General features: G+C 41.5%; 1 protein-coding gene across 1 annotated transcript; it reads right to left on the bottom strand.

Moving 5' to 3' along the window:
• Window positions 1-11,628: 11,628 nt before the first annotated feature.
• On the bottom strand, window positions 11,629-16,321 carry LOC115130631 (zinc finger protein ZIC 4-like). The gene is made up of 2 exons (XM_029661963.2): window positions 15,162-16,321; window positions 11,629-12,917 (listed from the first exon to the last, which is right to left on the bottom strand). The coding sequence occupies exons 1-2, from the start codon at window positions 16,120-16,122 to the stop codon at window positions 12,277-12,279; spliced, it is 1,602 nt and encodes a 533-aa protein (XP_029517823.1). The 5' UTR covers window positions 16,123-16,321; the 3' UTR covers window positions 11,629-12,276.

Below are 16,321 nucleotides of genomic sequence, written 5' to 3'. Positions count from 1 at the left end.
TGCATCCATTGTTCCATCTTGACTTGGAATTTCATATGATGTACTTCAAATATCAGATCAAATATATGGGTCAATGGGAATTCTGTGGAAAAGAAAAGAACACAAAAACAGAACGGAGGAGGGAAACATGGGGAAAATATGCACTGCTGACTACAGATCTAAGGAATGCAGCAGCTATTAAGGAAATGATTTGGGAAGAGTAACGGCACAGAAGATTAATTAACCGAGTTGTTTTTTAAACTGATTGAAAGGGAATATGTCCGCACACGCATGGAGGACTAATTATTTCCAACCCTTACTTGTCTAAATAGGCTTTGTAAACAGTAGTGCCAGTGACATGAAATGTTCAAAGGATATCCCCCAAAAAAGGGGGTGGAATGATCAGAATGCGCTGTTTCATAACTGGTGACTTACAGTAGTGCGATATTGAAACCTCCCACTACCTCAATGGGTACTACTGTATGTTTGGTGATCACACAGGCCAGGCACACGATGCAAATGCAGAATGTAAAACACAATCCAAACCCCAATGCCAGTTGCATTACATCTCTGAATAATACAAAGTGTAAACATAATTATGTCAGTGACTTCACTTTGCCTCTGGCGTCGTACGCGTATGTGTGTATAAACAATGGCCCGCGCTGTTACACAGATGTATTACTGTGTTTGCCTATTCACTGATTGATATAATTTTTCTCCATAGAAGATGTGCATATCATCCCACTGGGCACACACTGGTTGAATCAACATTGTTTCCACATCATTTCAATGAAATTACATTGAAGCAGTGGCGGGCCCCACCTGTTTATCTAAAAAAGAAATTGATGTCACATATCAGTTTGCAAACAATGTAAAAAATAATTATAGAGTTAATAAAGCCGCATACAAACATGGTCTCTTTCTTGAGTAAGACAGCTCCAAAATGCAGGTGTTTCAGCCTAGCTCGGTGCTTTCTGTGGTGGAGGGGCAGCCAGCAGAATATACAGAGTGTATGGGTTGGTTATCTTTTCTAGTTGCACCGTGATTGGCTCAGTGTTCCGTCACTCATGGGGACACTACGTCACTGCAGAATCTACAGGGAGAGCTAGGCAGTTCAATCCCCCTTGGGTGCTGCCATAGATTTACATTAGAAGTGCCCATCCAAGAAGGCTCAAGGTCATTGGTCACAGATAAAATGATGTCAAATCAAGTTATGCTGTATCTACCGTAGCTTTGATTGGACTGATCATGTTACTTATAAAATCTTAGCTAGCCAGCTATACAGGCAGTCATCGTCGACAGTTGGCAATCTACTGGCAAATCATAAAATAAAAAACATTCACTTGCAACACACCATGGGCCAAAGATTGAATACATTGGCCATGCTGTCAATCCAGCATGACTTCTGCCCCGTTCAAAACAACCGGAAACTCGGAACTGGGAAATCTCAGACTTCAGTGAGTTCAAGACAACTGGGAACTCTGACTCGGAAAATACATTTTGAATGGTCATCCAACTTGGAATTGTAAGCCGGGAACTCAGGCCTCTTTCTAGAGCTCCGATCTGAAGATCACCGACGTCGTGATTCAACCTTTCACTCAGAGTTCCCAGTTGTCTTGAAAGCACGATTGATGCCCAAAATTTGCCCACAGGAAGGACCGCCGCGCCACCTTCCTGTTCAAGTGAGCACAGCACAACAATGTCTTGTATGCTGCAGCATAAATTAGCTCATGTGCTTTTCTTCATGAAGAGGGGATGCTATATAATGTTGTTGGGTCTGTAACCATGTTGACAGTCTCTTCCCATTCAAATATTTGTTCTCAACCGAAAGTTCAGTAATAGACCCCTGTAATTCCATGTTGGCGTTCGTTATTATTGAAGGACAATGAGGTTCTTATCGACTTACACAAATCCTCAAGGAGTCAGTAGAAACCACATTTGTTTAAGCAAGTCAGCAATATCAGCTAAGGTTTTAAAAAGTTAGTAAATGAGGCTGAATGAACTGTTTCGCTGCCAGACGAAGCTCCGCTGATAACCAGGTGTAGCGGTGGTAAGGGTTCACTCCATGGTGTTGAAAGGAAAGCGCCGCTGTTGGGACAGCTTTCTGTAGGCACTAACAGACCCTCATTCATGTGTATGTTTTTAGTATTGAACTTACGGAAGTGTTACTTAACAACTTCAGTTCTGTATATTTTCTTGAAAAGACAATACATACCAAACAACCCCAACCCCATATGATCATTAAGGTCACTGATCACTAAACTTCACTTCATGAAACTTGGTAGCTAATCCCAATGGGATGCAGCCGTGACCCGATACTGTATATGTCAAGCCAACAGGGAATTTACAAAGGCACATCATGCACTGAACTTTCATGAGCAAATAGGTTTTCTTTTTTTAGACTGAATTAATATTTTGAAACCCCTCCCAGACACACAGGGCCATTGAGTAATTCTGTCACTTACATAACTGGGAGAATAACATCTGTGACATTCACAACAGCAGTAATGCAGGTTTATGATAATGTAACAGATATGGGTATGGAGCTGGGGATGAGTGCTAATTACCACAGCTATATCCCCCTCTAATAACGGGCTAAAGGAACTCTATAAAATACACTCTGTTCTTCCATGGGGAATGGATTTTTGATCCCCCACCCAATCAATATCATCTATATTATGATTATTCCAAAGGAGTCGAGATAGAATACCGTAATATCTGCCATGGTCTTTTTCAAAGTCATCGGTTTTGGAGGATATGGGAAAACTTTGTAGCTTTAAAAGTCGGATTGTGATCAACCCACAAATTGGCACACGTTACATGACGGCGTGTCACTTCATGGGAAAAGGAGTTGTTTTTAGATGGAATGTGCTAGAGAGTACACGCAGACACTGTAGATCTCATTACCATATTGTGGCACATGTCCGATAAAAGGTTACAGTACCTTATTGATCATCAGAAAGATGAAGGGACAGACAGTCCACTACTTTCCCTTTCTCCCTTCTAAATCCACTACCTGGCTTCCTCAAAGGGAGACTGTTGACTGCTTACCCTCTCCCATGCCCCCTCGTGCTCCCTGCCCTGTGGGTACAGATATGCAAAGGCTATCAATATCTCCCAAACTTCAGAGGTGCCAAAATGGCACGAGACGACATTGCTAGTTCCGGCCCTCTGCGATTTGCTGTATGCACGTATGATTTAGCATGTTATTTTTGGTGAAGACAGATAAAACAACCAAAGCGCCTCTGAGGTTGGTCTAAAACCTATTAACAGTGCATCCTTGGCTTCACCTCTGAATCTCTCCGTCTCGGGCCTACACTGTAGGGTCAGCACCACACAAAATCCCATTTGTCCTCTCCATTAATGTCACAGCCTTAAAGCAACATATCATCACAGTTCCAGAAGCTTGCTCTCTAACTGTAATTGAAATGGCCCAAGGGGAATTCCTTGGTTCTGGTTTCCCCTTCATCCCCCCCCATCCATCAATGTAGAGTCTGGCCCTGGAGCTCTTGTAATGTGGAGAGGTTAACAGCGAGATCGCCACACACATGCTCACTTACTGACTCCTGAACCGTGGCGCCTCAGGGCCTTTGCATGTGTATCTACTGTATGACATTTGTGAAAAACGCCACACATCGTCATGTCAAGTACATATTCATTTAGCTGCCAGGTGCCAAGGAGAGCTCGAGAGCATCAACAGCAAATGGATGGACTTCAATGGGGATGTGATCAGAAACGCCATGCTTCCTTCAGATGTCGAATTCACAGGCTTGATTACACAGCCCCCTCGCGACGCAACCTGCTACAGATCAAATTAAACACCCGCGATTACACGCGGCTTTGAAATACCCTGGACCACAATCAATGTGATCCCTTATTTAAGCTCATCCTCAAAAGATGGACATTTGACGATTCATACAAAAGGTATTAAAATGCTATATCTCACAACAACCGCAAATTGTTACTAATTAAATGTGATGGACCTGAAAGACAGCAAAGACAAGAGGCACTTAAGGTCTCCTGGTGTTGTAATTGTCAAATCTAAGGGATTCTTCTCTTTGGATTATGATCAAATTCTCTTTTAACATTCTTTAACAAGTGCTCAAAATGCATTCAGTGTAATGTAAAAAATAAAAAATAATGTCTAAGCTATTAACCAGCCATGGTGACGTGCACAGACAGAGAAATGGGCTAAGATTTCTGCTCCAATGTGCTGTTTTAAGCATATTCATCTGGCTTTCACATACATGAAAGCTGCCAATTGCCCTTGCCAACAAGTGGAGGACATTAAGTCAATCGTCCTAGTTGATCTCTGATAACAAGGATCTGGATGGGAGATCATAGGCAAGGGGCAAAAGCTATGGTCATCCCCCTGAAAGGATGGAATTGCCCCTCGTGGGTCTTGGGCTTGCTAGAAGTTGCCCCATCTTCACACAGCGCCAAAGAAAACCTTAGAGACGTGGATTTTGAAAGATGGACACAAAGGATTCATTGGCTCTCCTTCGGAACACATGGGACCCCCCAACCAATACAGTGAGCCTCCTCTCAGAGGGTCTCCCGTTGACTTGCTGTTGCATCCTGCCATGAGATAACCATTGTCAGCTGCATGGGAAAACTCCTGAGCTGATTGGCTGGATAAAGACCTTTAAAATCTTCATGGCTGCCCAAAGACTGGCTCATCAGAAAACTATCAGAAATATCTCTTATGTAAGGCATGGATAATGAATGGAAACAGAGGGGAGAAAAAATATTTGTGAGAGCCATTCGGAGGGATAAATTGGAATGCATCACAAGACAAAAATGCATCAGATACAAAGATGGGCGCGATCTTTCTCTCTTCCCAGATGCATATGTTGATAGCCTTATTTGGGAAAAGTCTGTGACAAAAAAAAGTCTGTGAGCTCTGTATGTTGGGGGGCTTGGGCTTAAGTTGAAAGCGGAGCCCCAATTGCGAAGTGTGAATAGAGGGCTGTTTTAATAAGCCTGGTACCAGCTGAGCTACACAGGGGTCTGGCACCACCACTGACACCAGAAAACAGCACTGCAGATGAAGATGAGAGAGAAATCCAAGGGATCAGTCTGACCAAGTCACCAGATCAGAGCTCATGGGGATTTCTGATTTCTGATTCGCCATTTCGCTGTCCGTAAAAAGCAAGAAATATGAAAAATTAAGCTTTTATATGCTCAGTTGTAATCATTGCATTGTCTTACATAAGAGACCTGCCACTGATGGCGCGGTTCTTTTGAACGCTTGTTAATGTCAAGTTGTCAACAGGCACATAGAGGACCGTAAACAGATTACCTTGTGTGTCCCACGACTCAATGATACTCTCCATGAGTGACATCCTCCTCTGACACCTGTGCTTGATTTCTCTGATAGCCTGATTACATACTGTACAACCTAACCTTTATAATCAATGTTGAGTTCGTCTTCACCATCACTCTCATTACACACTGTTAGCAACAGAGTTGCGTCTGTGCCAAGCCCTTCTGAACCCCACGTGCTCCGTTTCGAGAGAAAATTAAAATGAGATGAACACGACACTGAAAGAAAGAAGACAAGAGGCGCAGCTGCTTCCAGTTTACCATGTAAAGGGTTGCAGTTTCACGTGGCGAGAGCCAAGGACCAGATGAAAACACGAATGGGGGCATAGATAAGTGGAGCTTCATATATGGTGGGTGAATATGGTGGAGGGCACTATAGCTACCACAGGGCCACACTGGCGAGTATGCAGAGATTAGGGGGCCAGTGTGAAGAAGTCATGGAGTGTTAGGATAGCCAAGAGCAGAGAGAGAGACAGATGAGAGAGAGAGGAATGAAAGGGGGCGTGGAAAAAGAAGGGGGTGGTGGGCAGGGATGAATGAAAAGAAACAGAGTTAGGGAGCCACAACACTACTGGCTTGACCCGGGGAAGATGGAAAAAGCCAGGGATCCAATTAAAATCACACTTGGTCGGCCTTACCCCTCTCGCCATGCTGACGCAGCCCCACACTGGCCGGCCTAGCGAGGTGGCTATACCATAGCAGTGAGCTTATACGGGTGCCACGCAGTGCTTGCAGGTTACACAAGATGTCTTACATGGCGGTCGGCTATCAAGCATCTCGCCCAAAGACCTGGTGTGAAAACGTGTCTCACCCTCTGACACATTGGTGGGAATCTGGCCCTGTATGCCATAACAGAGACCGGCACAGCAGATAGGCTATGTGCGACGGTGATTCTGACGGACTCCAAGGTGAAACAGACATAATCACGTGAGTTCGAATGTTACGTGTACAGCCAAAAAAAAAGGGGGCGGCTGACTCTTGTTGCTAGGCAGAGAAGCAAAATAAAGATGGCGGACAATAAACAGCAAACTGGGAATATAGGGTCCCATCATGCAGTACCAGTGATTAGCAGGGAGAGGGGGAGGGGCAGGGGTGTGGTAGGGCTGAGTGGTTATGGAATATTGCCATTGCTTTGTCAGGAAAAATAATATAGAGCGGGATCTGTAAAGGCTTTCTGCACCGAAGAATTGTGGCTATTAGGGAAAAGAAAATCTAATTTCAGGGTGTTCCGCTCTGGCCTTCCTATGTACACCATCACTGCGCTTGCATAACAGATCAAATTGAGAAATTGATTTCCCCAAGCAAACAGAGACAATTTCTTGGGCAATTATGTGCACAATGGAATTACTGTCTTCCCCCAAAAATGTTTTCTGAGAGCAGATGTACCATCTTCGGAGGAAGAAATCATAGTCGTGACATAATGGAGAATACATAACCTTCACAAGGATAATAGTTGAGGTTTGGATAGGATCATTTTGATGGAGGAGGAAATATCAAATATAGTAGTAACCTGCAACACGTCTCAGACAGACCAGAATTAATATTGGCAGTATCCAACCAGACAAACATTCGATTTTGATTGATATTTGATTGCATAGCCAATAAAGGTGAATTGAGCTTCCAAATCATGTTGTTGATTTCTGGTCAAAATCTTGGATAAATTACCATTACTATGCACGTTGATGACTTTCTGAAAATTCAATCATGTTGATACTTATGTTGAAATAATGCAGGAATAATATTAAGTTGACCAATTCTTTTGCCTGGTAGGACAACCTTAATAACATGAAGAAATACAAAAATAAAGTGTTTAGTTACGACCGGTGCTCTCTGGGTAACATCGTTTCCTTATTATTTCACCAATAACATATCACTGTTATCATGTTGCATCGATGCAACTTTTTTGATTCAATTGATCAAATAAAGTTATCAACGTACCTAGTTTTCGGATAAATTTAACCCAGGTCTTAAACAATATGGTTTAAGGTTTTGTTTGAGAATTGTATTCACGTTTGTTGACAACTCAATCAAACATCAATCAAACTCGACGTTGTTCTGGCGTCTTTGCCAAGTGGCTGCTGACTCATGAAGCAAGCATGACACACACCAGCTGTTGATAAAGTTCATCTAAATGAAAGGAAGGGGAAATGAAAGGGGATACCTAGTCAGTTGCATCACTGAATGCATTCAACCAAAATGTGTCTTCCGCATTTAACCCAGGGAACCAGATTTAACAGATCTTATGAGGTTCTGGAAGGAATAAGACGCGACTCTCGGTCCATTCTAATGTTCATATTATTTTGGGATTGCACCTCATCTCACGTTGGTTGAGAGCCTTCTACTCCTCTCCAATCTGAGGCTCTGACAATTGTATCATCTCACGTTGAATATTACAGTACTTTTTTTACGAGTTTTCTGAAAGAGGGCAACATAAAAAAAGATCATAGCATCCCCAATCAAATGTCTACTCCCTCGAAAAGCAAACAGTCTCAAGTTAAGCAATTCAAACTAGCCAGCTTATTAGTAAGGGGATCCTTGTGGTGAGATTGGTGGATGACTTCTCAGACAGATGGCTTGAGTCTCTGACATGCTCATTATTTATTTCCCTGGGCTGACAGGGAGGGCAAAAACCCAACTGCGGTCTAACTCAGTGGGGTTCGCAAAATACACCATCAAAACATCCTGCCTTGTCTAAAGAGACATCCTCATGAATATTGTGTATGACATACACTAATACAGCATACTTCAGTTTACATGAAAGCCATAACACGCTTATCACCTTTTGCAGCATCCTGAAAAGTGCCACCTCGTGAGGAAATAGACTGTGTGCGCTGAGCTGGCGTTGTCGGCGATGGGTGCTGGAGTGAAAGCAGGCAAGGAAAGAATGGTTTAGATGGTGGAGAACTCGGCCAAATACATAATAGGACACACAGCTTGTGCAGCCATGTCCATTGATATCAAGAGGCTGCAGGTGATGGGCCTCAATATCCTGTAACTAAGAACATAAAGCAGACAGTCAGTCAGTCTGAGCTGTTACCATGACATCGCTGTAGGCCATGACATCATCGTTACAGGAGCATTGTGGGAGGAAGAAAATCAACAATGAACTTGTTTTCGTTTTATTTGGGAAAAAAGTATGTGCCACCATATTAGTTCACTTTCATCAGAGAAACATTACTTTTAGAGAAATCGATGAAGATATCCGCTGTGACAATAATGAAAACACTTCTGGTCTATCAAACTTTCAGAGTAACACAATCATATTGTAGTCCAGATTTGCACATCAGAGGTAGAGGATAATATGCATGGGAGACAGAAAATGATTCAGAAAACAATCATGTAGCATAGTTCTATCTTCCCAAAATCGTCAGACACTGTCCCGACTAGCCACACTCGAACATATCTGTGTTGACGACTAATCTAAATCGTTGCTGCCCCCTTATACATAGAAGAGAGTATTCCAAGAAACTGAACAGTGTGTGACGAAAAAGTATGGAATGGCAGACTTTCTTATCTTTTGAATATAAGAAAAGCGCATAGTGTGGTACACCAAAATGGTCTCCTTTAATTATAAACTGCCTGCACGTGTCTTTCACTGCACATAACAGTAAAAGACATCAATCCGCGCAATAGCTAGATCGTTAGGTAGTATGATTAGATTATGTTGTGAATGAAGCAGCAATGAGGTCATCATTGTGAGTGTGATCACCATCAGGTGGTATGGCTACTGTACACTGAACCCTTTCCTCCAGTCAGACAAGTGGACATGGACACTTATTGCGTGCATCGTTTTCAACCTGCCACAAATATGAGGCCTAGTTAGCTGTGCTGAATTCTGTGGTCACTGCTTTTCCAGAACCTATCCCTTTTAAGTAGACTGAAATGATTTGCGCCGGAGGCTCCATCTTTGACAGTGGGAATTGGGTATGTAAACTATGAATGAGTTATACTATAGTAATAACTATCTCGGGATGAAATGGGTAGTTTTAACAGTAATATACTACGGATCATTAGTGGCACTGTGTTCAGACACAGCAGACAGACAGGCGATGTATGGGATGGACGGCAGTAGGACGTTGTGCTGTACTAGTAGGATGTGTCTGTGTTACTGTAATATCTTTATGTGTAACTGTAATATCTGTACTAGGATATGTCTGTGTTACTGTAATATCTTTATGTGTAACTGTAATATCTGTACTAGGATATGTCTGTGTTACTGTGATGTCTGATAGGATATGTTTGTGTTACTGTAATATCTGTATTTAGTTCTGTCTGTGTTACTGACATATCTTACAGGATATGTCTGTGTTAATGTCATATCTGTACTAGGATCTGTTTGTGTTACTGTAACATTATCAGATGAATGGATGACTTATTAATACTGGAATAACATACGCTGGTTAGACAGGCAGCCAAATCTAATATTTTTCCACTAATTGTTATTTGGACCAATCAGATCAGCTCTTTTGCTAATAATTGGGCGAAAGATCAGAATTGGGCTGCCTGTCTAAATGCAGCCATAGCCACACATGCACATGGTTATACAAAAAAGATAACAAATTGGTATATTATAACAACACTTGAAACAAATAATAGAACAATCTATATCAGGGATATCTAGGGCTGGCTCGCTCTAAACATCAATGAATGAATTGTTCACAAACTGATTTAAAACCAATGCAAGTACACTGCGATATGAGTCAGATTAAACATCTGAATGGCTACCTCCAAGACTGGAATTCAGCCAAAACTGCATAGCAAACTCCCACAGAGAAACAATGGTGCAGATCTGTGCACTTTACAACTGGGTTTCAATTGCATACAGGGATCAAAACCATAGGGCAGAAAGATAAAGTACATTAAACTTTGCTTTACAAGTCAACTGCATATAGTAAACAGTAATTGTTATCAACACCATGTATTTTCCCTGTACAGGAATAATGCTATTCTTCTGCAGTACACTTTTGATTGAATTTCACCTATGGTTCCAAAAGTCTTCTTAATAAACAGAGTCCGGGGCGGGGCCATTAGTTTTGCTACACAAATCAAATAAATATAGATTATATTTCAAAACATGAGCAAACTGGTCTAATAATCTCACATTTCAAAGTTTGACACAGATTGCCAATATAAGATGTTTACCAGACCCAACCCCAGAGAAACACCCACATTGCAAAGACATCAAACTATATTTTAAGAGTGTCGAAAAAACGGATGCCATTTTTATTTTGAGGTCAAATGATTAGAAAATATGAGGAATTAATAGTAAAATGTAGTTAATCACAAAGAATGGATAACATTCACCTATAGGACTACAACCTTGAAAATGTGTGTTGTGCTTTTGCATGGTGTGCATGCAGAGCTTGATGGACATTTTAGGAAAACTATAGTGTGATAAATGGACTTGCAAAAGGGACCAGACAAACTTTACTAGAGGCAAAGCTATGACTGTAGCAAATACGCACGTATTTGACGTCAGTTGCTGCTTATCAAATAAAACCTGTCAACTGTCAAGAGCTCAAGCATTTGGTTTGAATGTTGATTAATGTCTTCATAAGTGTGCACTCCTAATAAGATTTTACAAATTAATTTACAGTATGGGCATGTGTATAACACATTGTGCAGCTCATGGTTGGCTATTTTAGTCGAACCAAGATTCTCAGAATTCAGCGTAGGCCTGTACATAAACGCAATGAATTTCATAAAACGCCAATTCAATTCCAAGAAACCTGAAAGTGAATGCACGGATATCTAGCACAAATAAACAAAGGGCGTTGAGTCTGCGTCACTGTGGCACTAGCACATTTTCTTTGAGAATGCATTGGATTTAATCACACACGGCCTGATCAAAGGGAATAGAGACACTTTAATGAAATATTGAATGCATAATTAATGTTACAGTATGTACAGTATAATTTTAATTAAACATTTTAATTCTTATCAAGGAGGCCGTGGATTGTGTTCTCAACTGATCCCGAAAAAAACGTATTTTACACAAAAATGCATAAAATATCCACACAGAAACAAAGAATGCAAGTGTATTCTGAGGAGGAAGGGGGTGCAGGGGAGAGGGGATCATACTGTAGGCTTCTCCACTCATCCTTCTTGGAAGAAAGCAAAACAGCTGAAAGCTGTATTGGCCTAATACACCGTCCTTTCATCTGATGTTTAACATTATATTTAACAAATGAGTGTAGTAGATCTTATAGTCAATATGTGTTTGAATTACATTACATTTGAATTACAAATCATAGGAACGCATAAATTGGTCCAATTGTTATTTGGCCTCAAAATTGAACTTGACGAGAAATAATAGGTTTTAATTCAGATTTTATTTCCAAGTACTGCCTTACATTGAACACGACATGGGTAATGCACTTTTCTATGCATTCCCACAATACAATACAGTAACATTCCATGAATAACCTGTCCTTTACATATGCTGGTTTAGCCTTCCAAGCAATAATACATGTATAGTTCCTTTTATAACACTTTTGCTACTATATTCACATATAGGCCATTTACACATAGACAATCCCGTTAAATCCATTTAGTTTCTTCATCCTATAGCAAGCATCATTCAAATGATAGGCAGCATTTGTATTTATGATGTCCTATTCTAATTCTCCAACAGGAGGGGGGACACACGTCACTGTAGCCTACACATGTGTTAAAACAGGCACGTTTCTTACACGTGACACAACTCAAGGCCCACCACACATAGACGCACGTAGAGTTTGTGCGTCACGGAACAGTTAAAGCTTGCCGTCACGCATTCTGCAACGCTGTATATATATATATTAGCACGTTTTCAAAACTACGACACATAATGACTTCAACATGGCACATGTCTTTATAGCCTACAACATCAACCAAATACAATCAATAATATATAATCCAAGAATAGCAGATGTCATAACAAAAATAGGCCCACGTTTTGTAGGCCAACGTCACTCAGGCGACATGACTGACTCAAATGGATGATATGTCGTTATGACACTGCTTTGGTGAGAAAGAGTCCACGCCACTGTGGCACGTATACCACCCATTGACAATACTTTTCTGAAAGGGTGAGGCAGTGTTAAATGTCCTGGAGCTCTGGGCGAAACTGTGGCCTGCTTGGTTGCATGGGTATTGGGTGGGCTCAGGTCTATAACCGCTCCTCTGGATCAACAATGGATCCAAGAGGCCATCTGACCTATGTGAGGAGTAGTCCAAACTGTTGTCGAATGTGTGATGGAAACGTGTCCTCAGACTTGACTCGTTTCGAATCTCGGGGGATAGAGACTGTTGGGAGGAGGTGAGGGGTTGAGCGCGCGTCACGATGGTGGACGAGGCCGTTTCGCCTTGATCCGTTACTTCGGGTGACCTGGCCTCTGGAAGGTGCTCCCCGTCCCCTTCGCGCCCATCGCTGCGTTTCTCGCTGTAGTCCTTGCAGTGGAGCTTCATGTGCTTCCGGAGGGAACTTGGGTGGGTGTAACACTTCTCACACCCTCTGACCTTGCACATGTAGGGTTTATCACTGGAGTGCACGTGAGAATGCTTCTTTCTGTCGCTGCTGTTAGCAAACCTCCGATTGCAGCCCTCGAACTCACACTTAAAAGGTTTTTCACCTAAACGTGCAGAGAGAGAAATGACCGCTTGTTACGATATGGTGCCTAATGTGTTGTCAACCTCTGGGTTTGTAAACTCATCTAAACTTTGTTATACATTTGCACATAAACAAGACAGTGACGATCGAAATAATCAACATTTTATGTTTATGAGCAAGTGGTGTGTAGGCTATAGGCCTAATTCCAAAACTTTCCTAAAATGTTCATATTTGAAGTCCTGTCGATTTTAGTTTTGGGTGCATTTTTTTCCTGTGCAATGCCAATGTGCAATAACCATTCACGTGAATACCTACATTACAATTTTTCGTGTTTGAACACAATTGTGTTGTCTTACATAACCTTGGGTCTAATATTAACCTTAAACTAACTTCGACTGTAGGCCTAAACCCCGAATAACGTGTAGAATTGCACAAAGTGTAATGAACATTCAATGGAAACCGTGGGTTATATTATAAGATCTACCCCCCCCCCCCCCCCAAAAAAAAAAAAAAACATCTCAATTGACACTTCTGTCGAAAAGTTAACCTGTCGAGATATGATGATAATCATGAAGATTAATCAACATGGCAACAAGTGGAAGATATAATTCCCATAGAAGTTTACACTACCCGTGAAACTCTATTCATATCGTAAATTATTCATCCCAACAGTGAGACCAAGGCCGCAGTAAATAGGCCCATCATCTATCTCCCCAAGTCCTATTAATGTGCTAAAACTATGTTTGAACAATTCTGTCTTATATCCAGTTGAAAAGGCAGAAGATCACAAGTCATATTGCTACAGAGGAATGAGTACGTATAGGCCCAGTCTTCAAATTTCGATTAAGCCTATATGGCAAAATATGTTGAAACAGCATGGGTTTTATCATCTCAAAAAGTACCACCAAACCATAATTGATTTTCTAATAAAATATGTTTGACTATTTCTAGACGAACATTTATTGGAAATGTGATATGTTACTGTTTCCATACACGCATCTGCATGTACCATTCAATTAAATGGACACCATAATAATCATTCATTCGAATTACATTTTGGCACGTACATTTTAACATCAATGTTTGCTATAACGTGGCTTGTGGCATGTATAATATTTAAGGGTTCTTACCATAAAGGTTTGTCACTGATGATTTTTCTCATTGTGTTGATTTAGACAACTCTGGCCACCAACGACATAATTCTAAATTTATTTAAGTCCAAATTACATTTATCTTTAGGGAAGCATTTGACTCTTTTATTTAAAAAAATATTTAAAAAAAAGATCAACATAAACAGTGTTCAATTATCGACTAGCTAAATGTCAACTGCACTTTAACATTTAAATCCTGTTGATCTCTGTGAAACTTAGCAGAGATCAGACTACAAAGGCACTGTGTTGTCTATACCTCATAACCTACTTGGCATGTTGTGTTTTTCTACTACAGCGCTTCCAGCGTTCTTCCTGCGCCCGCGCAGAGAGGAGTCGTCCCTACTGGGCTGCAACTGTGCGAAGCGTAAAAGCTACGTCACAACTCTCCGGTGTCCCGGCATTCATTTATTTATTTATTAATTAAAGTGAATGAGTGCGAGAAGCACCCACATAACTGGGCCTGAACACTACTAGTTTGTATCTGTAGTACTACAGGTCTTCTGTCCCGCTATTAGCACTAGCTCATGCTTCTCTCCTGTACAAGTAACCCCCCCACAACAATCACGACAGGCTGGCTATAAAGTCATCACAATATTACAGAAACTACACCCAGAACAACAGCACCACCAAAAACATAAATAATGACATCCACAGACAAAAATATAATAATAATCATCATCATCATAATAGGCTATGTACATTTTAATAATATACAATCTTGCATGGTAGACAGTGACCTATACTGTCATTCAAAACAATCAAAAGTTTGTTCAAATAATTGTTTTAGCTAGCTTTTTCTAATATGTTTGTGCACTATAAAATGCTACTATAATGCCATTATACTTAGGGAGATTAAGTTTGAGTTTTATGACACAATCTAACTCTCACAATCTAACTATTTATATAATAATATAATTTGATAAAATACAAACATTTCGAATATGATTTAAATTAGGTTATCAACATTTTCTCAGAGGGTAAATTTAGTCCCCCAAAAAGATACAAGGTTTTGGCAAGTTAAATAATTGTTTTTTATGTATTTTACTAACTTTTATGTTAGCCTATTACTATTAATATTATTATTATTATTATTATTGACACTCATAGTTACATACCTGTGTGTGTCCTCTTGTGAATCTTGAGGTTCTCTGATCTTGCAAAAACTTTTTCACAGCCGTGGAAAGGGCAGGGAAAGGGCTTTTCCCCTGTGTGGACTCTGACGTGATTCACCAACTTGTATTTCGCTTTGAAAGGCTTTCTGTCCCTCGGACAGTTCTCCCAGTGACACACGTATTGAGAGTGCTCTGGTCCTCCGACATGTTCCACTGTCACATGGGTGACAAGTTCATACATAGTCCCGAAAGTTCTGGCGCAGGGCTGCTTCCCAGCCCCCTCTTGGCTGTCACTCCACTTACACACAAGCTCATGCTTCAGGTTCTGTTTGGAGCACCTCAGGAAAGCGTCACCCACTCCACGTTGAATTGCCATGTTCAGCGGTTTATAGAGACCCAGGAACTGAGAGACAAGTTGTTGGCTGTTTCCCCTGGGGCCGCTGATGCTCTGGCCGTAAGGGTGCGTCCGGGTGAGGAGGTCCCCAGGTAGACCCAACATCACTTGACCAGAGAGGTCTCGAGTCGCGTCGGAGGAGCCATGGGCCTGCTCGTGATAAGCGGTGAAAAAAGCGTGGCTTCTGCTATCTCTATAACTAGGCAGGTCACGGTACCTTCCAATCCCGCCATGTTGGTTACTTCTTGATGCCAGTTGATCAGTGACGGGTGGCATGCCGGCTCCAGAACGATTGGCTCCAATGATGATGCCCCTAGGGCTGTGCTCTAACCGGTGGCTGGGGTATCCAGAGTCTGCAAAATGGGGAACCGAATGGTCAACATATGCACTGTACCTCGTCTCGGGATAGTCTCGCAAATTGTGCGAGGGGCAGAGCTTTAAGGAACTGCCAGTGGGGTGCCCTATGTGCTCCCCTGCCAAAGGTGGCAGCACCACGCTGGGTTCAGTATTGCTCTCCCCGGGGTTGACGCAAGAAAGAAGGCAGCCACTAAACCTCGACAGAGTTGTCATGTTTTGTTGTGAGTTTGCAAAATCAACCAATTCTGTGCTCAAGATTTACCTAGAAATATTGTTTCCATTTTCTTTGCTGTTTATCATCTGTATGTGAAATTCTTGGCCGTGAACTTCGCAGGAGCAAGAACCAGACTCAAGTTCGTTAAAGTTGGTGTGACTCCCATGCCGTTCACTTTGCCCTCTTGATTTGTGGCAA

Source organism: Oncorhynchus nerka, linkage group LG6 (genome assembly GCF_034236695.1).
Source record: "Oncorhynchus nerka isolate Pitt River linkage group LG6, Oner_Uvic_2.0, whole genome shotgun sequence".
NCBI lineage: Eukaryota > Metazoa > Chordata > Actinopteri > Salmoniformes > Salmonidae > Oncorhynchus > Oncorhynchus nerka.
This window is presented reverse-complemented; position numbering and strand designations above follow the sequence as displayed.

Coding starts and splice junctions, on each gene's coding strand:
- LOC115130631 (XM_029661963.2), bottom strand. CDS start 16,122: ATGACAACTCTGTCGAGGTTTAGTGGCTGCCTTCTTTCTTGCGTCAAC. Junction 12,918..15,161: donor TCACAAGAGGACACACACAG/GTATGTAACTAT, acceptor CTGCACGTTTAG/GTGAAAAACCTTTTAAGTGT.